A 25,308-nucleotide genomic window follows, 5' to 3' on the forward strand; every position below is an offset into this window, starting at 1 on the left:
TTTTCCTACGAATCACCAAGATCTATCTATGGAGAGACCAGCAACGAGTAGAAAGGAGAGTGCATCTACATACCCTTGTAGATCGCTAAGCGGAAGCGTTCAAGTGAACGGGGTTGATGGAGTCGTACTCGTCGTGATTCAGATCACCGATGATCAAGTGCCGAACGGACGGCACCTCCGCGTTCAACACACGTACAGCCCGGTGACGTCTCCCACGCCTTGATCCAGCAAGGAGAGAGGGAGAGGTTGAGGAAGACTCCATCCAGCAGCAGCACAACGGCGTGGTGGTGGTGGAGGAGCGTGGCAATCCCGCAGGGCTTCGCCAAGCACCATGGGAGAAGAGGAGGAGGGAGAGGGGCAGGGCTGCACTAACGAGAGATCAAATCGCGTGTTATGGGCAGCCCTATGCCTCACTATTTATAGGGGGAGAGGGGGCTGCGCCCCCCTCTAGGGTTTCCCACCCCCAAGGGGTGCGGCCAGCCCTAGATGGCAAAGGGGGCGGCGGCCAGGAGGGGGAGAGAGGGGAGGCGCCCACTAGGTGGGCCTTAAGGCCCATCTGGACTAGGGTTTGCCCCCTCCCACTCTCCCTTGCGCCTTGGCACCTTGTGGGGGGCGCACCAGCCCACCTAGGGGCTGGTCCCCTCCCACACATGGCCCACGCAGCCTTCTGGGGCAGGTGGCCCCACTTGGTGGACCCCCGGGACCCTCCCGGTGGTCCCGATACAATACCGATATCGCCCGAAACTTTTCCGGTGACCAAAACAGGACTTCCCATATATAAATCTTTACCTCCGAACCATTCCGGAACTCCTCGTGACGTCCGGGATCTCATCCGGGACTCCGAACAACATTCGGTAACCACATACAAGCTTCCTTTATAACCCTAGCGTCATCGAACCTTAAGTGTGTAGACCCTACGGGTTCGGGAGACATGCAGACATGACCGAGACGTTCTCCGGTCAATAACCAACAGCGGGATCTGGATACCCATGATGGCTCCCACATGTTCCACGATAATCTCATCGGATGAACCACGATGTCAAGGACTCAATCGATCCCGTATACAATTCCCTTTGTCTAGCGGTATTTTACTTGCCCGAGATTCGATCGTCGGTATCCAATACCTTGTTCAATCTCGTTACCGGCAAGTCACTTTACTCGTTCCGTAACACATCATCCCGTGATCAACTCCTTGGTCACATTGCGCATATGATGATGTCCTACCGAGTGGGCCCAGAGATACCTCTCCGTTTACACGGAGTGACAGATCCCAGTCTCGATCCGCATAAAACAATAGGTACTTTCGGAGATACCTGTAGTGTACCTTTATAGTCACCCAGTTACGTTGTGACGTTTGATACACCCAAGGCACTCCTACGGTATCCAGGAGTTACACGATCTCATGGTCAAAGGAAGAGATACTTGACATTGGCAAAGCTCTAGCAAACGAACTACACGATCTTTGTGCTAGTCTTAGGATTGGGTCTTGTCCATCACATCATTCTCCTAATGATGTGATCCCGTTATCAACGACATCCAATGTCTATAGCCAGGAAACCATGACTATCTGTTGATCACAACGAGCTAGTCAACTAGAGGCTCACTAGGGACATATTGTGGTCTATGTATTCACACGTGTATTACGATTTCCGGATAATACAGTTATAGCATGAATAAAAGACAATTATCATGAACAAGGAAATATAATAATAATACTTTTATTATTGCCTCTAGGGCATATTTCCAACAGTCTCCCACTTGCACTAGAGTCAATAATCTAGTTCACATTGCCATGTGATTAACACTCACAGGTCACATCGCCATGTGACTAATACCCAAGAGTTTACTAGAGTCAGTAGTCTAGTTCACATCACTATGTGATTGACACTCAATGAGTTTTTATGTTTGATCATGTTGCTTGTGAGAGAGGTTTTAGTCAACGGGTCTGAACCTTTCAGATCCGTGTGTGCTTTACAAATCTCTATGTCATCTCCTAGATGCAGCTACCACGCTCTATTTGGAGCTATTCCAAATAACTGTTCTACTTGGAGCTATTCTAAATTGTTGCCCCATAATACGTATCCGGTATCTCTTCTTAGAGCTATCCAGATAGGTGTTAAGCTTGCATCAACGTAACCTTTACGACGAACTCTTTTACCACCTCCATAATCGAGAAAATTCCTTAGTCCACTAGTTACTAAGGATAACTTTGACCGCTGTCCTGTGAGCCATTCTTGGATCACTCTTGTACCCCTTGACTGACTCATGGCAAGGCACACTTCAGGTGCGGTACACAGCATAGCATACTGAAGAGCCTACGTCTTAAGCATAGGGGACGACCTTCGTCCTTTCTCTCTATTCTGCCGTGGTCGAGCTTTAAGTCTTAACTTCGTACCTTACAATTCAGGCAAGAACTTCTTCTTTGACTGATCCATCTTGAATACCTTCAAGATCACGTTAAGGTATGTGCTCATTTGAAAGTATTATTAAGCATCTTGATCTATCCTTATAGATCTCGATGCTCAATGTTCAAGTAGCTTAATCCAGGTTTTCTATTGAAAAACACCTTTCAAATAACCCTATATGCTTTATAGAAATTCTACATCATTTCTGATCATCAATATGTCAACAACATATATTCATCAGAAATTCTATAGTGCTCCCACTCACTTCTTTGGAAATACAAGTTTCTCATAAACTTTGTACAAACCCAAAATCTTTGATCATCATCAAAGCATTCATTCCAACTCCGAGATGCTCACTCCAGTCCTTAAAAGGATCGCTGGAGCTAGCATACCTTTTAGCATCCTTAGGATCGACAAAACTTTTCTGATTGTATTGCATACAACCTTTCCTTACGAAAACTAGTAAGGAAACTTGTCTTGACATCCATCTGCCAGATTTCATAAATGCAGCTAATGCTAACATGATTCCGACGGACTTTAAGCATCGCTACGGATGAGAAAAACTCATCGTAGTCAACTCCTTGAACTTGTGAAAAACTTTTCGCCACAAGTCGAGCTTCATGGACGGTGACATTACCATCCACGTCCGTCTTCTTCTTAAAGATCCATCCGTACCCAATGGCCTTACGACCATCAAGTATTTCTTCCAAAGTCATGGATCCGTTCTCGGATTTTATGGCCTCGAGCCATTTATCGGAATCCGGGCCTACCATCGCTTCTCCATAGCTCGTAGGTTCATTGTTGTCTAGCAACATGACCTTCAAGACAGGATCACCTTACCACTCCGAAGTAGTACGTGTCCTTGTCGTCCTACGAGGTTTGGTAGTGACTTGATCCGAAGTTTCATGATCAATATCATAAGCTTCCACTTCAATTGGTGTAGGTGCTACAGGAACAACTTCCTGTGCCCTGCTACACACTTGTTGAAGAGACGGTTCAATAACCTCATCAAGTCTCCACCATCCTCCCACTCAATTCTTTCGAGAGAAACTTTTCCTCGAGAAAGGACCCGATTCTAGAAACAATCCATATTGCTTTCGGATCTGAATTAGGAGGTATACCCAACTGTTTTGGGTTTCCTATGAAGATGCATTTTATCCGCTTTGGGTTCGAGCTTATCAACCTGAAACTTTTTCATATAAGCGTCGCAGCCCCAAACTTTTAAGAAACGACAACTTAGGTTTCTCTAAACCATAATTCATACGGTGTCATCTCAACGGAATTACGTGGTGCCCTATTTAAAGTGAATGTGGTTGTCTCTAATGCCTAACCCATGAACAATAGTGGTAATTCGATAAGAGACATCATGGTACGCACCATATCCAATAGGGTGCAACTATGATGTTCGGACACACCATCACACTATGGTGTTCCAGGCGGTATTAATTGCGAAACAATTTCCACAATGTCTTAATTGTGTGCCAAAACTCGTAACTCAGATATTCATCTCTATGATCATATCATAGACATTTTATCCTCTTGTCACAATGATCTTCTACTTCACTCTGAAATTACTTGAACCATTCAATAATTCAGACTTGTGTTTCATCAGGTAAATATTCTCAACATCTACTCGAATCATCTGTGAAGTAAGAACATAACGATATTCACTGCATGCCTCAGCACTCATTGGACTGCACACATCAAAAAGTGTTACTTCCAACAAGTTGCTATCTTGTTCCATCTTATTGAAACCGAGGCTTTTCAGTCATCTTGCCTATGTGGTATGATTTGCATATCTCAAGTGATTCAAAATCAAGTGAGTCCGAACGGTCCATTTGCATGGAGCTTCTTCATGCATATATACCAATAGACATGGTTCGCATGTCTCAAACTTTTCAAAAACGAGTGAGTCCAAGGATCCATCAACATGGAGCTTCTTCATGCGTTTTATGCCATTATGACTTACATGGCAGTGCCACAAGTAAGTGGTACTATCATCACTATCTTATATCTTTTGGCATGAAAATGTGTATCCCTACGATCGAGATTCAATAAACCATTCAGGTTTAATACTAATCTTGATGGTAGAGGGAGCGTGCGATGTTTGATCATATCAAACTTGGAAACACTTCCAACATATATCGTCAGCTCACCTTTAGCTAGTCTCTGTTTATTCCGTAGCTTTTATTTCGAGTTACTAACACTTAGCAACCGAACCGGTATCCAATACCCTGGTGCTACTAGGAGTACTAGTAAAGTACACATTAACATAATGTATATCCAATATACTTCTATCGACCTTGTCAGCCTTCTCATCTACCAAGTATCTAGGGTAATGCTGCTCCAGTGGTTGTTCCCCTTATTACAGAAGCACTTAGTCTCGGGTTTGGGTTCAACCTTGGGTTTCTTCACTAGAGCAGCAGCTGATTTGCCGTTTCATGAAGTATCCCTTCTTTCCCTTGCCCTTCTTGAAACTAGTGGTTTCATCAACCATCAACAATTGATGCTCCTTCTTGATTTCTACTTTCGCGATGTCAAACAACGCGAATACCTCAAGGATCATGATATCTATCCTTGATATGTTATAGTTCATCACGAAGCTCTAGCTTGGTGGCAATGACTTTGGAGAAACATCACTATCTCATCTGGAAGATCAACTCCCACTTGATTCAAGTGATTGTTGTACTCAGAAAATCTGAGCACAAGCTCAACAATTGAGCTTTTCTCCTTAGTTTGCAGGTTAAGAAAGTCATCGGAGGTCTTATACCTCTTGACATGGGCACGAGCCTGAAATCCCAATTTCAGCCCTCAAAACATCTCATATGTTTCGCGATGTTTCAAAAACGTCTTTGGTGCCTCAACTCTAAACCGTATAACTAAACTATCACGTAGTTATCAAAACGTGTATGTCAGATGTTCGCAACAACCACAGACAACGTTCGAGGTTCAGCACACTGAGCGGTGCATTAAGGACATAAGCTTTCTACTGTCCGCATAATCGCTACTTTCAACTTTCAACTATATTTTCTCTAGGATCATATCTAAACAGTAGAACTATAGCGTGAGCTACGACATAATTTGCAAAAACCTTTTGACTATGTTCAGGATAATTAAGTTCATCTTATGAACTCCCACTTAGATAGACATCCCTCTAGTCATCTAAGTGATTACATGATCCGAGTCAACTAGGCCGTGTCCGATCATCACGTGAGACGGACTAGTCTTCATCGGTGAACATCTTCATGTTGATCGTATCTACTATACGACTCATGCTCGACCTTTCGGTCTCCGTGTTCCGAGGCCATGTCTGCACATGCTAGGCTCGTCAAGTTAACCCTAAGTGTTTTCGCTGTGTAAAACTGTCTTACACCCGTTGTATGTGAACGTAAGAATCCATCACACCCGATCATCACGTGGTGCTTAGAAGCGACGAACTGTAGCAACGGTGCACAGTTAGGGGAGAACACTTCTTGAAATTGTTGTAAGGGATCATCTTATTTACTACCGTCGTTCTAAGCAAACAAGATGCATAAACATGATAAACATCACATGTAATCAAATAGAGTAGTGACATGATATGGCCAATATCATATAGCTCCTTTGATCTTCATCTTCGGGGCTCCATGATCATCTTGTCACCGGCATGACACCATGATCTCCATCATCATGATCTCCATCATCGTGTCTTCATGAAGTTGTCACGCCAACGACTACTTCTACTTCTATGACTAACGCGTTTAGCAATAAAGTAAAGTAGTTTACATGGCGTTCTTCAATGACACGCAGGTCATACAAAAAATAAAGACAACTCCTATGGCTCCTGCCGGTTGTCATACTCATCGACATGCAAGTCGTGAATCCTATTACAAGAACATGATCAATCTCATACATCACATATATCATTCATCACATCCTTTTGGCCATATCACATCACAAAGCATACCCTGCAAAAACAAGTTAGACGTCCTCTAATTGTTGTTTGCATGTTTTACGTGGCTGCTATGGGTTCTAGCAAGAACGTTTCTTACCTACGCAAAACCACAACGTGATATGCCAATTGCTATTTACCCTTCATAAGGACCCTTTTCATCGAATCCGTTCCGACTAAAGTGGGAGAGACTGGCACCCGCTAGCCACCTTATGCACTAAGTGCATGTCAATCGGTGGAACCTGTCTCACGTAAGAGTACGTGTAAGGTCGGTCCGGGCCGCTTCATCCCACAATACCGTCGAAACAAGATTGGACTAGTAACGGTAAGCATATTGAACAACATCAATGCCCACAACTACTTTGTGTTCTACTCGTGCAAAGAATCTACGCAATAGACCTAGCTCATGATGCCACTGTTGGGGAACGTAGCAGAAATTCAAAATTTTCCTACGAATCACCAAGATCTATCTATGGAGAGACCAGCAACGAGTAGAAAGGAGAGTGCATCTACATACCCTTGTAGATCGCTAAGCGGAAGCGTTCAAGTGAACGGGGTTGATGGAGTCGTACTCGTCGTGATTCAGATCACCGATGATCAAGTGCCGAACGGACGGCACCTCCGCGTTCAACACACGTACAGCCCGGTGACGTCTCCCACGCCTTGATCCAGCAAGGAGAGAGGGAGAGGTTGAGGAAGACTCCATCCAGCAGCAGCACAACGGCGTGGTGGTGGTGGAGGAGCGTGGCAATCCCGCAGGGCTTCGCCAAGCACCATGGGAGAAGAGGAGGAGGGAGAGGGGCAGGGCTGCACTAACGAGAGATCAAATCGCGTGTTATGGGCAGCCCTATGCCTCACTATTTATAGGGGGAGAGGGGGCTGCGCCCCCCTCTAGGGTTTCCCACCCCCAAGGGGTGCGGCCAGCCCTAGATGGCAAAGGGGGCGGCGGCCAGGAGGGGGAGAGAGGGGAGGCGCCCACTTGGTGGGCCTTAAGGCCCATCTGGACTAGGGTTTGCCCCCTCCCACTCTCCCTTGCGCCTTGGCACCTTGTGGGGGGCGCACCAGCCCACCTAGGGGCTGGTCCCCTCCCACACATGGCCCACGCAGCCTTCTGGGGCAGGTGGCCCCACTTGGTGGACCCCCGGGACCCTCCCGGTGGTCCCGGTACAATACCGATATCGCCCGAAACTTTTCCGGTGACCAAAACAGGACTTCCCATATATAAATCTTTACCTCCGAACCATTCCGGAACTCCTCGTGACGTCCGGGATCTCATCCTGGACTCCGAACAACATTCGGTAACCACATACAAGCTTCCTTTATAACCCTAGCGTCATCGAACCTTAAGTGTGTAGACCCTACGGGTTCGGGAGACATGCAGACATGACCGAGACGTTCTCCGGTCAATAACCAACAGCGGGATCTGGATACCCATGATGGCTCCCACATGTTCCACGATGATCTCATCGGATGAACCACGATGTCAAGGACTCAATCGATCCCGTATACAATTCCCTTTGTCTAGCGGTATTTTACTTGCCCGAGATTCGATCGTCGGTATCCAATACCTTGTTCAATCTCGTTACCGGCAAGTCACTTTACTCATTCCGTAACACATCATCCCGTGATCAACTCCTTGGTCACATTGCGCATATGATGATGTCCTACCGAGTGGGCCCAGAGATACCTCTCCGTTTACACGGAGTGACAGATCCCAGTCTCGATCCGCATAAAACAATAGGTACTTTCGGAGATACCTGTAGTGTACCTTTATAGTCACCCAGTTACGTTGTGACGTTTGATACACCCAAGGCACTCCTACGGTATCCAGGAGTTACACGATCTCATGGTCAAAGGAAGAGATACTTGACATTGGCAAAGCTCTAGCAAACGAACTACACGATCTTTGTGCTAGTCTTAGGATTGGGTCTTGTCCATCACATCATTCTCCTAATGATGTGATCCCGTTATCAACGACATCCAATGTCCATAGCCAGGAAACCATGACTATCTGTTGATCACAACGAGCTAGTCAACTAGAGGCTCACTAGGGACATATTGTGGTCTATGTATTCACACGTGTATTACGATTTCCGGATAATACAGTTATAGCATGAATAAAAGACAATTATCATGAAAAAGGAAATATAATAATAATACTTTTATTATTGCCTCTAGGGCATATTTCCAACACCAAGACTATGTGCTCATATGGTGGGAACAAGTCCTTGAGTGCCGAGAAGCAAGAGGTGAACCACCAATCACCACATGGGATCAAATGAAGGATGTCATGCGAGCACACTTTGTGCCAACATACTACAATAGTGACCTCTTCAAGAAGCTCCAACTACTCAAGCAAGGAACAAAGAGCATTGAAGAATACTACAAGGAAATGGAGATTGCCATGATAAGAGCCAATGTCACGGAAGATGATGAGCAAACTATGGCCCGTTTATTGAATGGCCTCAATCATCCCATCAAGAAGATTGCCGATTTCCAACCCTACTCCAACCTCATTGAGCTAGTGCATCAAGCTACCAAAGCATAACATCAAGTGCAAGATGACTTCAAGTACGCCAAGTACTCTTCCAAGAGCCACGGCTTCTCCAACAACCAAGCTTCAACGACTCCAACACCTTCTACCTCATCCAAGCCATCTACAAGCAACGATGACAAGTCAAGTTATAAGAAAACTTCGACAACCTCAAGTCGTCCTCCTACTACAAGCAACTACAAGCCGAGAGCTTCATCATCTACTCCAACCAATGAGACCGTCAAGACAAGTTCCATCAAGTGTTTCACATGCGGCGGCCAAGGCCACAAGTCCTTTGAGTGTACCAACAAGCGCACCATGATCCTCAATGATGACGGAACCTATGACTCCATGAGTGAAGAGGAAATGGAAGCCATTGAACAAGTGGCCATGCACCAGCGCGTGAATGAAGACGAAGATGATCAAGTCTTTTGTGATGAGGATTCGAGCCCCACTCTCGTTGTCTCCAAGGTCTTGACTCTTCAACATCAACAAGATGAAGACCAAAGATGCCATATCTTCCACACCAAGGTCGGCATCAATGGAAGGTCCGTCAAGGTCATCATCGATGGAGGGAGTTGTCACAACTTGGCAAGTGAAGAACTATGCTCCAAGCTCCAATTGGTCAAGATGAAGCACTCGCACCCCTACAAGGTTCAATGGCAAAGCGATTCCGGCACAATTCAAGTCGAGCATACGGTGCAAGTTTCTTTCAAGATAGGAGCATATGAAGACACTTTGGAGTGTGATGTCGTCCCGATGTCCGTTTGCCACCTCCTTCTTGGTCGACCATGGCAATTTGACCGAGGCGTCATCCACAACAGGCGTACCAATCACTATAGTTTCAAGATGAAAGGAAAGGAGTACGTGCTACGACCTATGTCTCCAAGTCAAGTGATCGCCAACAAGCAAGCCACCCATCGTGGAGAAAAGAGTGAGAGAGCGACTCACCCAAAAGAGAGTGAGCGCCACAAGCCAAAATCAAGTGCCTCCACGATGAGCAACAAGAAGAACTTAGTTCTATTTGCCACCAAAAGTGAGATGAGAGAAGTGTGTGAGAACCCATCAAGTGTTATGCACTATGTCCTTTTGTGCAAGGATGAGGCAACAAAAACTAACACCTCTCACAATCTACCTTTAATGTTGTCTTCTCTTTTGCAGGAATTCCAAGATGTTTTCCCCGACGAGCTACCTCTAGGTCTACCTACACTATGAGGCATCGAACACCGAATCGGCCTCATCTCCGGAGCACCTCTACCTAACAAGGCTCCCTACCGCGTCAACCCCGAGGAAACCAAGGAGATCCAACGGCAAGTACAACAACTCATCGATGACGGCCATGTACGAGAAAGCTTGAGCCCTTGTGTCGTCCCGGTAATCCTTGTTCCCAAGAAAGATGGTACATTTCGCATGTGTTTCGATTGTCGTCCCATCAATGCTATTACCGGGTTTATCGTTAACCCATTCCATGCCTAGATGATATGCTAGATGAGCTTAGCAGAGCCACCATCTTCTCTAAGATTGATCTTAAGAGTGGCTACTATCAAATACGCATCCAAGAAGGTGATGAATGGAAAACCACATTTAAGACCAAATTTGGCTTATATGAATGGCTAGTTATGCCAATGGGTTTATCCGAAGCACCCGGTACTTTCATGTGAGTCATGCATTTTGTTATTTGAACCTATATTGGTGTATTTGTTGTGGTCTACTTTGCCGATATTCTTATCTTTAGCAAATCCCTCAAAGATCATGTCACCCATCTTAGAACCGTGTTGCAAACCCTTAGGAAAGAGCGCCTTTATGCTAATATGGACAAATGCCTTTTTGGTGTTGATATGCTTGTTTTCTTGGGTTTCATCGTGTCTTCTAAGGGTGTTCATGTAGATGAATCTAAGATCAATGCTATTAAAACCTGGCCCCAACAAACAAACTTACAACAAGTGCGTAGTTTTCTTGGATTAGCCGGTTTCTATCGTAGATTTGTGAAGGATTTTAGCACCATTGCTTTACCTTTGCATGCTTTGAGTAAGAAAATTGTGCCATCTGTTTGGGGGCCATCCCAAGATACCGTATTTGATGAGCTTAAGAATTTTCTTACTCATGCTCCCGTGCTTGCATTACCCAACTTTGACAAACCTTTTGAAATTTATTGCGATGCTAGTGGTAGTGGCATAGGAGGTGTGTTAACGCGAGAGAAGCGCCCCATAGCATACTTTAGTAAGAAACTTTCTGGAGCACAACTCAATTAGCCCATCTATGTCAAAGAGCTATATGCTTTAGTGCGAGTTTTGCGTGAATGGGAACATTATCTTCGCACTCATGAATTTATTATCCATACCGATCATGAAACGCTCAAGTACCTAAAGGGTCAAACTAAGTTGAACAAGTGTCATGCTAAGTGGAGTGAATTCATTGAGTCATTTCCTTATGTCATCAAGTATATCAAAGGTAAGGATAATGTTGTGGCGGATGCTTTTTCCCGCATATGCATGCTTGTCACCAAACTTCAATTAAATGTCATTGTCTTTGAGCACATAAAAGACTTGTATGCGCATGATCCTACTTTCCCTATTCCTTATGCCAAGTGTTTGACGCATACATCTTGGGAACGCTATTACATCAAGGACGATTACCTTATGAGAGCTAACAAACTTTGCATTCCCAAGTCTTCTCTTCGTTTTCTCCTTTGCAAGAGGCTCATGGAGGCGGACTAATGGGACACTTTGGACGCGACAAGTCATTTGCTACGCTCTCCAAGAACTATTTTTGTCCCAAGATGTTCCGCGACGTCTCACGCTTCACCAACCGATGTTCGACATGTCGCAAAGCTAAGTCAAAAGTTCAATCCCATGGTCTTTACATGCCACTTCCTATTCCATATCAACCTTGGGAAGACATTAGCATGGACTTTGTACTTGGTTTGCCTAGAACTCAAAATGGAAAGGATTCCATGTTTGTTGTTGTGGACCGATTCTCTAAGATGGCTCATTTTATCCCATGCAAAAGATACACGATGCTTCACATATTGCAAATCTTTTCTGTAGGGAAATCTTGCGCCTCCATGGAGTGCCAAAGACGATTGTCTTGGACCGCGACATCAAGTTCTTGAGTTACTTTTGGAAGACTCTATGCGCCAAGCTCAGAATCAAGCTCTTGTTCTCTTCGGCATACCATCATCAAACCGACGGCCAAAAGAAGGTGACAAACCAAACACTCTCCACTCTACTACACGTGCTGGTCAAGAGGAACATCAAGGAGTGGGAGGAGTGCCTACCCATCGCTGAGTTCGCCTACAACCCCGCAAGACATTCGACTACCGGCAAGTCCCCCTTCGAGGTCGTCTACAGTTTCAACCCGTTGTCCCCATTGGACATTCTTCCTCTTCCACTAGAGCGCATCAATATGGACGCAAGTGCACGAGCAAGTGACATCAAGAAGATGCATGAAGATACAAGGCACACCATGGAGCGCCAAGTACAATGACTCACGACCAAGCTCAACATCAACAAGCAACCCATGATATTCAACATTGGAGATCTTGTGTGGCTACACCTTCGCAAGGAACGCTTCCCCAACGAACGCAAGTCCAAACTTCTACCCCGAGCCGATGGACCCTTCAAGGTGATAGCACGCTACAACAATAACGCTTACAAGATCGACCTCCCAAGCAACAAGTACAACGTGAGCGACACCTTCAATGTCAAAGACCTCTCGCCATACCATGGTGATGAAGCTTTCGATCCGAGGTCAAATCTTTCCCAAAGGGGGGAGATGATGCGGAGCATCCCACGATCATCCCTATGGACACATCTACATCTCCTACGACACCACTTGGACCAATGACAAGACTCGGGCAAAGACTATCGAAGATAAGGTGAACTCGCTCCTCTCCGAACTACCACTTTCTACACATGAGACATGGCTACTACCTCAAGCGGAAACACTGTGTGTGATCAGGTACTTGGAGGAAGGCCACGGAGCAACTACATCCAATGGACAAGACGGCGAGGACATCGAGCATGAGGGACAAGAAGAAGAGCTACCGAAGAAGCTACAGCGAGCGGACGTCCGACCAGGACCGGATGTCCGGCGCCTGAAGCTCCAGCTAGCGGACGTCCGGCGCCTGAAGGCCCAGCCGACCCAAGTCCCAGCCGACGCGAGCAACAGCGAGTAGACGTCCGCCCAGGACCGGACGTCCAGCAACACTTCCCTGCGAGCGGACATCCGGCCCCCATCGAACGACTGTCAGTTCCACACCCGAGCCAAATCTGTGGAAGTCCGAAGCGACCGGACGACCGGCCGTCTCCGGACGTCCGGTACCACTTTTAGAGAACGAAATTAGCGAAAGTCCGAGCCCTATCGGACGTCCGGACCCCCGCGAGCCACCGGACGACCGGTGGAGACCGGACGTCCGCTGCCTGTGTGTGCACAACTTTGGGCTCGAGGCCCATGTACCCTTCCATTTGGCCTCCATTTGCACTTAGACTATAAATAGACCTCCTCCTCCTCCTCCTCCTAGTTAGGGTTAGCACTGGTTTAGCTCATATTTGAGATAGAGCTTTGCTCATCCGCTTGGTTACTTCTCCATCGGAGTTCACGACCTCTTCGGAGAAGATCCCCCAAGCGGATTCAAGAGCCCATCACGGGAAGACCCTTCAAGACCTCCTCACGAAGAAGACCTTTGTATCGTCCTCTGTTGACTTTGGATCGTGTATCACTCTTTGTGTTTCAAGGATCTAGCATATGTGTGACTGAATCTTGTTGGTTTGAGTGATTCTCTCGTGTTTCCCCTCGTGTTCTTCGTGTTCTTCATAGGATTCCCTCCAATCATGAAAGATCGGACATCTAGGGTTCTATCCTACATCAACCTCATTGATGCCTTTCACGCCAGCTTTTTGTGGTAGGTTTCAACATGAATTGAGCATTATACGACATGATTATCTTTTGGTGGATGTATACAACATGAATTAAGAGAGCTGTGAGGGAATTTCTGTAATAGATGGTGTGTGTTTTTAGGGGCAAAATGTGTCTTTCAAGTAGCACCTAACAGGCAAATCGATGAAAGTGTCAAATAGAGCATAAAATTTAGAAGTAGGGTCAAATAGAGAAAAAATCCTTTTTAGGGCCAAATAGAGGATCACAATTAAAGGGAGGTCAAATAAGGAATTCTCTCACACAAAAAACAACAATTACATGGGCAAATGTTAAATTGACTCGAATCTTATAGCAATTAGATGTATATGGTGAGGGACTTAGATGTGACATGGTTATTTCTCATCTACATGTGTCTTTAGCAAAACATATATAAAAATAGTTTTTACATAGAATTACAGAATCTTATAATATTAACGGCTCTGCTAAAAATCAGTCGACTGATTTTTAGTGAAGTCTCTGTCAATTTGTTGACCCTTAAATCTCTGTGTTGCTTTAGGATCCGTGCAGCCATGTTGTTTTCTGTATATCAGCCCACATAGGGAACGAACTGGGTGGGCCTGTTTTTTGTCTTTGTTTTTTTCGTCGGGTAGGCTTCAGGTGGTGTCTGGGCGGAGATTCTTTTTCTTTGTGTATTGGGTTTTATTTTGCCGGTTGTTCAACAAGGTTTAGGTCCGTTTCGTTTTTTCTTTTTGATTTTCTTTCTACAGGATGGGAACGAACAGTTAGAGTGAAGTGACTTGTGTGTGTCTTTTTGTTCTTCAGTTAGTAGCAGTTCATAGGCCTCGACTTTTATTTTTATTTTATTTTTCTCTGTTTAGGTTCATACAGGACTGTTAAAACTCAGTCCGACTCCCTGGCCGTTCGATCATTGTTGCTTCAAATCTATGTAGATATGTCTGTCTTATACTGAAATCAATTGCTTACATGCGCGATGGGCCAATTTCCTTTTCTTTTGTTGTTTCTTTTCTCTCGTGTTGGCCAAATATGCGCTGTGGGCTGGGCTTGAGAAGTTTCTTTTTTGTCTAGTTTTGGGCTTAATTTTTCAACGAGGAAACAAACCGTCCAAAGAGGGGGTGGGGAAGCGGTTGAGAATCTTTTTTAATCTTTTATTTACTTGTAAGTATTTTAAATGATTATTTCGTCGATGTTCCTTGTCATGTTTGAATTTCTTTTTACATTTTGTATTTTCTCCTTTTCTCTTGCTTTTCTTTTTTTCCTTTTTATTGTTGTTTTCAAACCTTTTTTGCATGATTCTAGTTACCTTGTTCTTTTTTATTTTCTTAACTAAGCAACACATTTTTATTTTTGAAAACTGACAACATTGTCATCTGGTTGGACAATATCCGTAACTTCATCAACTGTAAATCAATTGTTTTTTTGTCGGGGGAGGGGATAGTTGCATGTTTATCACTAGGCACATAACTGCAAGTGTTGCACCCCGACGTAACTTCAATGCGACTGCAACTATGTGGAGTTTTGTTGGGGAAGTGGAAAATTGTTTGTCTGCCACTAATCACATAACTGCAAGTGTTATATTCCGACCGAAATTTTGTGGTGTTTTGTTGGGAGGGGTGGTATGGCTTTGTCTTTGTCTGTTTTTGGGGCTCTCTTCTAGTCTGAATTTTTTGTTAGTGCTCGGGTTGCCTGGGGACAGGAGCGATTAATAGGGTTGTTCGCTTTGGTTTGTTCCCATTTTCTTTTTCTTTTTTCTTTATTTTCTGTTGTTACTATTATTTAAAAAATATTGTCACTTGTTTACACATACATCGATCGCACACAATTGCATGTCGAAGGGGGCGGGCCAGTTGCATGTCCGACACTAGGAATGCAACTTCAAGTGTGGCAGGCGACCGAACTGCATGTCTTGTAACCCGACCGCAACTTGACTTTTTTGTTCTGTCGGAGGGAGCAGGCCAGTTGCAAGCCCGACAATAGCCCCGCAACTATAAGCGCCGCACCCGACCGCAACTGATGTCCCCCGACATGGTTGCAACTGGACCTTTGTTTTATCGGAGGGGGCGGCGGGAGAAGGGATATCGGTGAGAATGACACCTATGGGATCAGCGGGATCCCTACGGTGGTCGGCGGGCGCGGGGTTGTGAGAAGGGCAGGTCTAAGAGCCAGCACAAAGGTCGTTTACCCAGGTTCGGGCCACGGAGATCGCGTAATACCCTAGTCCTGCTTTGGTGTGTATATTAGTGTTCTTGAACTAGCTATAGAGTGTGACTTGCCCAAAGAGCAGAATCCCCCTCCAGTACGCCTCGGGCCTCCTTTTATAGTCGAAGGAGGCACCACAGTGGCACACAGGAGGTTGAAGGGTACAATAGCTATGTTTATCTCTTGCCATTACGGGACAAGACGCATTAAATGCGCCCCTGAGGTGTCCCCTCACTTTATCGCCGCCTCGCCCTGCTTCGACGCGCGTCCAGGCCAGCGAGGCGGGCAGCGCCATGTAGGCTGGCAGGCTGCTGAGGTTGTCTGGTGGTGGCGTCTTCATGAAGATCTTCATGCCACCACGCAGGTGCTTGCTGAGTTGGCCTCGGGACCACACGTTGCCACGCAGGTGCCCGCCTAGCTGGCTGGGCTGGCAGTTGCATGGGAACGGCAGTGGGGTCTTGGTGCACGCGGATCTGACCGCGGCCTTGCTGATGTCCTCTGCAAGGGTCTTGCCGTGACACTGCGGTCGTCCCCGGCAAGGATTTTGCCGAAGGTCTCGTCTTCTGGTCCTCATCTGATATTGTGTGTGTTAATGATCTTCACAAAGATCTGCATGCCACCATGGAGGCGCCTCCCGAGCCTTGGTTCCAATGTGGTTGATGGTCTTGGAAAACTCGGGCTCAAGGGTAGCACGCTTTGTTGGTGTTGGGTGGGTCGCCCCGGCAAGGCCCTTGCCGGGGCTGCGGAAGCCGCCCCGGCAAGGGTCTTGCCGGGGGAGTTCGCCTCGCCCTCTTGCTCTTTGTGTTTCTGTCTTGACGTTGCTTTGATCGTCTTGTGGCTTCGGCGTCCCTTCCTTGCCCTGCTAAGTGTGGCCATAGGCGCGACTCTGACTGCCCGTGCACAGGTAAAGGAGTACAAAGTAGAGCCTCTACTTCTGTACACCAACAGGGGGCGGGCCAGTTACATGTTCAACACTAGGCATTCAACTGCAAGTGTCGCACCCGACCGCAACTGCATGTCTTGTAACCCGACCGCAACTGGACTTTTTTGTTCTGCCGGAGGGGCCACCGGTAGAGGGGGCGAGCCAGTTGCAAGCCCGACAACATCCCCCCAACTGCAAGTGTCGCACCCGGCTGCAACTGCATGTTTACGACTATTTCTAATTTTCTACTTTTAATTTTATTTTTGTTTTTGTAGGTTTTTTATCTATTCTAAATAGTGTTGTTTTTCTACTTTTAATTTTATTTTTGTTTTTGTAGGTTTTTTATCTATTCTAAATAGTGTTGTTTTTTATTTTTCAAACGTGCCACCTAGTTGCACGTCGCCCGTGTGTGACCACATATGTTGTAGTCCACATGCAATTCGAAGCGACATTAGCCGAGGTGTAACTAGGGTGCGGGCGGGGCGGGGAGCTGAGTGCTTGGGCGGGCCCGGTTTACTTTTCTTTATTCATTTCTCTACCATTTGTTTTCCTTTCTATTTTTATTTTTCCGTTTTGGATTTGTGTTATGTTCCTTTTCTAAATGGTGGTGTTTTGGACTTCTTTTGGGAAAAATGTTGCATGGTCCGTACACAGTTGCATGTACTCCGGCCATGCGCAATTGCACGCCCACTGTCCATGTATAACTTAATATTCTTTTTCTTTTTAAAAAGTAGTGCCCATGGGGTTATACACATGTCAGTAGCATGTCCGTCTACCATGTGCAATTTGCATGCCTGTCATTTCTATTTTTAAGGAACTGGAGAAAAAAAGACTTGAACAGAAAAGAGAGAGAGAGAGAGCGAACACAACACCAACACGCACAAGTTGCACGAACAGCTAATCTTACCTCAGCCGATGCACGGCAACTTAATTGACAGAGACAAAATATAAATGCAAGCCAGCCTAAACCAGTGAAGCCCGTCACAGAAAACAGGAGACAACCGAGCCCACAAACAAGCCCAACAAGCAAACATCACAAACGAGCTATCAGAAACTACAATATTCACAACCCGGCGACACTAGAAGTTCTTGCATGCAGAGAAGCTATGGCACTTGCGCAAGACCTCTCGTTAAGGAGAATCGTTATTGCTTGTGATTGCAAATCAGTGGTGGAAGAGATACATAAGGGATCGGTTGGCCCTTATAGTGTGATCATTAAGGAGATTGAAGCTTCAGCAAGGGATTTTGATAGCTGTGTTTTTATTTTTGAAAGTCGTGTTTTAATTTTTGATGCTCATAGTTTGGCCAAGTTTTCTTCGTCTTTAGAAGTGGGTCGCCATGTGTGGTTGATTCCTGAAAACCGAACCCCGTCTTAATAAAGTGTTGGTTTACCGCTCAAAAAAAAAGCTATCAGAAACTACACGATACGCACAAGGATGACGTCATTCGACTGAGACATAGCGAAGTCTCAGTCGACTGAGACAGACCCTAATATTAAACAATTCTGAACCATGTTTACTTCAATTCCAGGGATTTACAGAACTCAATATTGCCACGGGGCTAATAAAAATAAATCTGCATTCAAGATGCTTATATTATAGCCAGGATGCCACGGGGCTAATAAAAATAAATCTGCATTCAAGATGCTTATAGCCAGAATGCCACGGGGCCAGCCAACGAATCCGGCTTGTCATGGGCTCTCCTGAAAACTCTGCAGCCATGAGTTCGCCGTGACTGAAGAAGCAGCTCACCATCTTTGTCATACTGAACATCAAACGTTGTCATGCGAATAACGACCCGAGGAGGCCCTACGTACATTCCACTCTCCTTGCCCTTGCGCTGCCGCACGTCTTCATCGGCCTTGTGCCACATAGATTCCACGAGACAGAACCTGGTGCCGCCCATGTGAACGAGGGTGGCACCCAGGTGCAGCGGCGAATCCGGGTCGAAAAGCCTTTCCTCTCCGAGGAGCTTCCATCGTGGTAAGGTCGTTGCACCGGCGGCAACTGGCACGACATCCGAGGAACAGAGATGACCGATGCCACCCTTATGGTGGCACATGCCGATCCATGCATCCAGCTGAGATACGTAGTGTGCTTGGCCGCGGAAAGGGAGCTGCCAGTCGCCGTGGCGCGTCCACTCCATTTTCTTGGTGTCGAAGGAGAAGGTGCCCTCCTCGGTTACGGTCCTCCATTTACGGGATGACACCACGAGGGTGCGCCCATCCGGGTGTACAGCATAGCATACAGGAGCTGTGAACGGCAGCAGCGAACGTGGCGAGTCGAGTGACGTCCAGACCCACGGTTTCTGCACTGCAGGTGCATATACAGCTTCGCAAACTGGCGGGTCGCCAAGGTAGTGGATGCGGTTGATGAAGAGGAAGAGCCTTCCGTCGATGGAGACGAGGATGGGCCTTCCAAAGGACATGCGAAACTCGGGCCACGGGAGGATACCAACTGCGGAGGTGGCCGTGTCGAAGGCGGGGATAGCGGGGCTAACCTCATGGGGCTTCATGGCAACGATCTTGGTGCCGTGGGCGACGAAGGCGTACGAGTGGCCGTGCACCACGTCAAAGCGGGCGAGCGGCGGCTCGCTGAAGTCGTCAGGCTCGCAGTCATCGTTGGCGTAGTCCAAAGCGTCTAAATCCACCTTGCGAACGCTGTAGCCCTTATCCCAGTCGTCCAACACTAGGAACAAGTGTTGCTGCGGCTTGGGGGCGGCTGCGGTGCTGCAGTTGTGGAGAGAGATTTTGCGCTTTGACATTTCGACCGCCGCGGCGGCGGTGCTGCAGCTGTGGAGCGAGATCTTGCGCTTTGACATGTCGACTTGCACCGTATCGAATCCTGGCTGAGAGATCTGTATATATATATATATATATATATATATATATATATATATATATATATGAAGAAAAATCTAATTACAAGCTGAACTCGGATACCTGCGAGGATCCGATTGGGCTGGGAAGAGGAAGGAATTGGAGTAGACGCCGGATCTGGATTTGTGAATTGGGGATTCCGGGGGGCCGCGCAGTTTGGGCAGCGACCTGGGGGGTCACTGGCAGATTTGGAAGGGGCAGCAGAGGGACGGCAATGAGGGAGGACTTACCGGCGGTAGTCGGAGCAGGGAGGGCGGTGGCGGCCGGAGATGGGAGGGCAGGAAGGGCGGCCTCGCAACATAGTAATAAACAATAATTATAATAGTAATAATTTTAACATATAATGAACTTAGCCAACTCGTCTCCACGGTTGTCCCCCGATTTGCTTCAATTTCAGCCGTTGGACGTTGGTCAAACAGCAGCTTCCTTCGGTCGTTCACGTTGGATCTTCTGTTGTTTTAGTTTTGACCGCGGGGTGAGTTCTTGCAGGCCATGACATGTGGGATTGGCGTCTCGTCAGATTGACTTGCGCGAGCGTCACAGGCGGGCATGCATCATGGGCGCTGCGTGTTTTACGGTCGCCAATCCCGCCCGCCACCCCGCCACTCGCACGCGACCACCCCATCCCGTGAGGCGTGCAACCAGAGCAGCCGACTAATAGGACCAGGAGTGGCACCGGCCCACCTGTCATCATGAGAGCGCAAACGGGGACGTACAGATTTGAGTGCGTATGCGCCAACCGACCCCTCCAGGGCGCCCATGCCAATCCATCCGCACGCCCCACGCTGGCACGACGCGGTCAGCACGCAACGAGCCACGTGACGCATCAGGAGCGAGTCACCCGAGAAAATCGAACCCAGCCAATGGAAGACATCGGCGAGCCCACCGGTCATCGGAGTCCACGAAACATTACTCGGTCAAAACATCACGGGCGGGTGGGCGTCATGGATCACGGGCGGGCGGGTGGGATTCTGCTGACGGTGGCTGGCGGGTGGGATTCTGCTGACCGAGAGGCTCACGTATTCAGCGGGCACCATCGCCATGCCGCATCGCGTCTTGGTACTGGTCAGATTGCTTTTCCTTCGGGTCGTTTGTTACCGTTCGCGGGCGTGTTCTTCTCTGTCCGGTGGGTCAGTTAGCCGCTGCCTCTTCGGTCCCGCTTCTCTTGACCCCGCTCATCATTGGGAATCAACTGTTAGCCTGTGTTCGCTTTGACCCGTCGTCCATCTCTGCGCCCTTTGTTCGGGTGGGTGGTTCTCTGTTTGGCTGGTGGCTAGATTGGGTTTGCTCGTCCGTTGCGGCCGTGCTGCTGACTGCTGGGTGCCATACTGTTGTGCCCGACGCGCGTGTGTCACACCGTATGGCCGCTGCGGCGTCGCGTGCGTATGCCATGCCCAGGCTGCTGAATGCCCTGCGCGTGTTCGCCGCTCTCACTGACATTGGGCTCCGACCCCACGCAGGCCGCGTGTCGGTGTCTGCTTCGTGGGTTCCGATGTCGCTCTGTGCGAGTTGGGCGTGCCGTTGTGGTGGGCAAGGGCCTCCTTTTCTCTTCGGTTTCCCCCTTTTCTTCTTCTCTTGCTTCTCATTCTGTGCACGCTCGCTTCGCCCACTCGTGCGCGCTCTCTTCGTCACCTCGCTTCGTCCCGTTCGAACGCCCTGTCCTCCAGCTCTGCACCATGGCCATCCGTTCCTCCATTGGTGCTGTTGGTTGAGGTTCTTGCTATTCTGCTCCACCGGTTCTTTCCTGCTGTTGTTTCTACGATTTACTGATCTGGTCTGTTTCCATTTGCTCCCTTCGTGCGCAGCTTCCTTGGATTTCGCGTTGGCTCCTTCGTAGGAACGTGGGTCATTCCGTTCTTGCTGGCCAGGTTAGTTCGAGCCTCTCTGCTTCTCTATGGGTGCATGCCTATTAGGTGTTTGATGAAATGCGTGAGGGTTGCTCGATGAATGTTGCCGTGTGTTTTCATCTTGCGTTGGTTGTGCATGGTTCACGTGTCAGTTTCCGCGGCTTGTATGAGGATATGCTGATGCTGATGCTTTTGTGAGATAGTGATGTTTGAAGGCCATGTGTCTTTTTGTTCTAATCTAATTATCAAGTGGGAGGTGTACTCATCTATTTGTTGTTCCCCTCCTTCGTGTTTCAGCACCCGGTGATCCGGAGCAGCTCCCAGGAGAATCACAGGTGAGTACACCTCTCACTTGATAATTAGATTAGAGATCTGTGCCTTTCTTTCTAACTAGAGCTAGACCCGTACTTTTACAGCAGCTACCAACGGACACAGAAGAGATACGTGCCATATTTTCTCCAGCCGAAGAACATTCCGTCAATGACCAGCCTAAAGAACAGACGGATGAGGTTACTTCCTCTCCCCAACAAACCAGATGTTTAAAGTGATTTCTTTACCAATTCCTGTAATGCCTATAATTTCTGTCATGCCCATACGCCACTGCTCATATTGTTTGACTTCTGGTCCCAGCTCATACTATATTCTGATGTTGATTGACAGAATTCTCTGATGTTAATGATATGCTGCAATTAGGTTCAACCTAGGCATTATAAAATACAGAACGACAGACGCAAACAAACAGAACATGTACAAGTGCAGAATTCCTAAGAAATCTCTTTTATAACCAAACTAAACAATTAATTAATAACAGGAAAAAACGAGTTTTCACCATTGTAGTATTCCTCTCCTTAGCTTGCTATGTCCTATGTGCTTCTCTTAAATGTCAACAGCCTGTATAACCTACTAATTAATATCTGCACACTGCAGGATGAGGTGGCAAGCATGGAAGTAACCCACAGCCAGTTTTCTTCATATGTGGCATGGTACAAACAATATGAGAATTCACGGCACGGTTCTGAGGTTAGTGATTACAATTAAAAACAGCCAGTCCCAGTTATTTCAGAGACAACCTAATATTAGCATTGGCCTATATATTATCACGGCATTCAACTAACTCCATTTACAGTTTATTTTAGCCATTTTATTCCTTCGGACCTCAAAATAGTAACTCACATCTTCCCTACGTTGCATAATTTTTTTTGCGCTATTATATCATGTAACTGATCTCTCGTTACTATCGGAACCTTGATAAAACTCCTGAAAATGAAGCTAAAGCTATGTACAGCCAAAAAATGTGGGGTCAGGCTACCTCACATTGTTTCCAGTATATCAGCATTTAATCTGTAGAAAGAGATGGTGTTTGCGCTGGTTGTGATTTTTTTTGATTTCATTGCTGGAGAGAACCAATTATCTTATTTCGCAAATTTATACCGCCTCTGTATTATTGTCATGCCGCCCTTCTAAACAGTGGCATCTATTTAAAACCACAGGCAGTACCAGCGATGGTCAAAATACCTTACAGGATGATGTTGGATATTCTTTTAGAGACTCTGGGCCTTCCACCAGCTGAGTACCGAACCAGAGTATATGATGGCAGCAGGGTGTGTGTGACAGTATTGTTCCATACACCCACATCATATGTTGGGAATGATAGGAATCGAATGGCTATTCCTAGGGTACAATCTGTTGATCATTCTATGTCAGAAGACAGTGCTGCTATGGAAGCAATTGGGTACATTAAATGCACAGTGAAGACAGAGATAAGAGACTATAATTACAGCACCATGAAGAAACTCGAGGAGGAAAATCGGTCTCTAAAACATGAGCTTAATATGGCTAGGTACAACAAGAAGAAAATGAAGACAAAAATCAGATCCATCAAGAACAAGCTAATGATTGCTACATATGAGAAGAAGCAAAACGCTATGGGCTGGTTCGTCTTAACAAGGTACATGCATGGATTATCTGATCATATATCCAACGTAACGGCGTTGAATATGTCACCTGGGGAAGGACCTGTAGATAAGATTATCAATGACCCTCTTATCAACATAGAGAAGGTGGCGCAGAGACTCAAACGTCGGGTGATCAAGTCAGAAAAGAAGCTAAGAGCCATCAGGATGGGTTTTTAGAACCTGGACCTTTCAATCTATGTTGTATTCTGCTCCTTTTTGCTTTGCCGTGGCTGCAGAAGCTAGGTGCAATTGTATAATTAGCTTCCTCTTTAAACCAAGACTTGCCAAACTAAGAGCCATCAGGATGGGGTTTTAAAACCTGGGCATTTCAATCTATGTTGTATTCTGCTCCTTTTGCTTGCCGTGGCTGCAGAAGCTAGATGCAATTTTATAATTAGCTTCCTCTTTAAACCAAGACTTGCCAAGCTATGTGTGTAAGAAGTAATGTTTCTTATGTTATAAGTATTTATTACGTATGCAATTCATGCTTCTATGGACACGTGCTCAACATCTGCCGTTTAATATATTCCTGTATGAACGATGTAGACACAATCATTCATATAAATAACTCATTTCCCCCCTGTTATGGTAAAGAGCTGATATTGTGAAGCTAATTTACTAAAAAACATTGATGCAACTAATACATGGTTTTATTTTCCATTTGTTACATACTATTTGTCCAAAAGTAAAACAATTAATACATGGTTTTATTTTCAAAGCACACATGGGATCAAGGGGCCTTTGCGCCATTTGGCGCAACGGATCAACTAGTAAATATAAAATAGAGAAGAGGCCCGGGAGGGTGGGGTGCGTCCCCTGGGGTCTGGGTGTGCAAAGACAACGAATCTAGACACTCCCTCAAAAAAAAAAAATACTCCCTCCGTCCGAAAATACTTGTCGGAGGAATGGATGTATCTAGACGTATTTTAATTTTAGATACATCCACTTTTATGCATTTCTCCGACGAGTATTTCCGGACGGAGGGAGTACGAATCTAGACACGAAGACAAACCGACTCAACGAGGGCATCTCTTTTTTTTTTTTTTTTTTGGAAAAAACGAGAGCATCTCCAACCACAGAGTACGCGGCACTCAAATATTGGGACTCCACCAGTTTAGATTTGACCGCTAGATACGAGTATGAGACTAGTGGCAAGCCGTCCGATCAGGTGCAGGAAGGACGTCCAATCTGGGCCAGTCCAGCGTGAGATTTGTTGGTTTATCTTTTGGCTAACGATAGGCGCCTTCGGCCGGCGCACCGTGCACGTCCGATTGACGCATTATTAGCCGTCCAAATTATATCCGCATCCTGTATGTGATATCCACCGCACTGAGTTGCTTTCAACGTGCTCATCATCGTCAGTTCGTCGCCCCCGCGAGGACGCGGCAGCGCCCGCCTTGTCAGCGCTCAGCAGCTCACCCCCCCCCCCCCCCCCCCCCCCCGCGCACCCAGCCTTACCCTCCAAGCACTGGGTGGAGCTCTCCTCTCGAAGGATGCAGCTCGCCGTTGCCGGTCGTTGCTGGATACGGCTGCAACTCGCCGGCTGCCGGTTGTATCACTGCCCCCATGCTGGTTACACCTCTCCGGCCTCGTCGTGGATACATACTTTCACTACTAGAAAAACGCTTATAGATAGAATTTTACTAGTAGCGCTGGTTTAAGCAGAAGCGCTACGGCTAAGTACCAGTAGCGCTAGAAATAACAAGCTCTACCATACAATTTAGCAGCAGCGATGGTTAGGG

The 25,308-nt window shown here is 46.7% G+C and overlaps 1 protein-coding gene across 1 annotated transcript; it reads left to right on the forward strand.

Annotated features, from left to right (window-relative positions):
* The first annotated feature begins 21,620 nt into the window (after nt 1-21,620).
* Nucleotides 21,621-24,038, forward strand: LOC123120554 (uncharacterized). Its single transcript, XM_044540567.1, has 5 exons — nt 21,621-21,632; nt 21,909-21,946; nt 22,028-22,120; nt 22,539-22,631; nt 23,102-24,038. Exons 4-5 carry the CDS (start codon nt 22,554-22,556, stop codon nt 23,741-23,743), a joined length of 720 nt encoding a protein of 239 aa, XP_044396502.1. The 5' UTR covers nt 21,621-21,632; nt 21,909-21,946; nt 22,028-22,120; nt 22,539-22,553; the 3' UTR covers nt 23,744-24,038.
* Nucleotides 24,039-25,308: the final 1,270 nt, after the last annotated feature.

Source organism: Triticum aestivum, chromosome 1B (genome assembly GCF_018294505.1).
Source record: "Triticum aestivum cultivar Chinese Spring chromosome 1B, IWGSC CS RefSeq v2.1, whole genome shotgun sequence".
Lineage (NCBI taxonomy): Eukaryota > Viridiplantae > Streptophyta > Magnoliopsida > Poales > Poaceae > Triticum > Triticum aestivum.

What these genes read in the sequence shown, in the direction of transcription:
- LOC123120554 (XM_044540567.1), top strand. Translation starts at nt 22,554, where the DNA reads ATGGAAGTAACCCACAGCCAGTTTTCTTCATATGTGGCATGGTACAAA. An exon ending in ATTCACGGCACGGTTCTGAG is followed by an intron (nt 22,632 to 23,101) that starts GTTAGTGATTAC and finishes TTAAAACCACAG; the next exon opens with GCAGTACCAGCGATGGTCAA.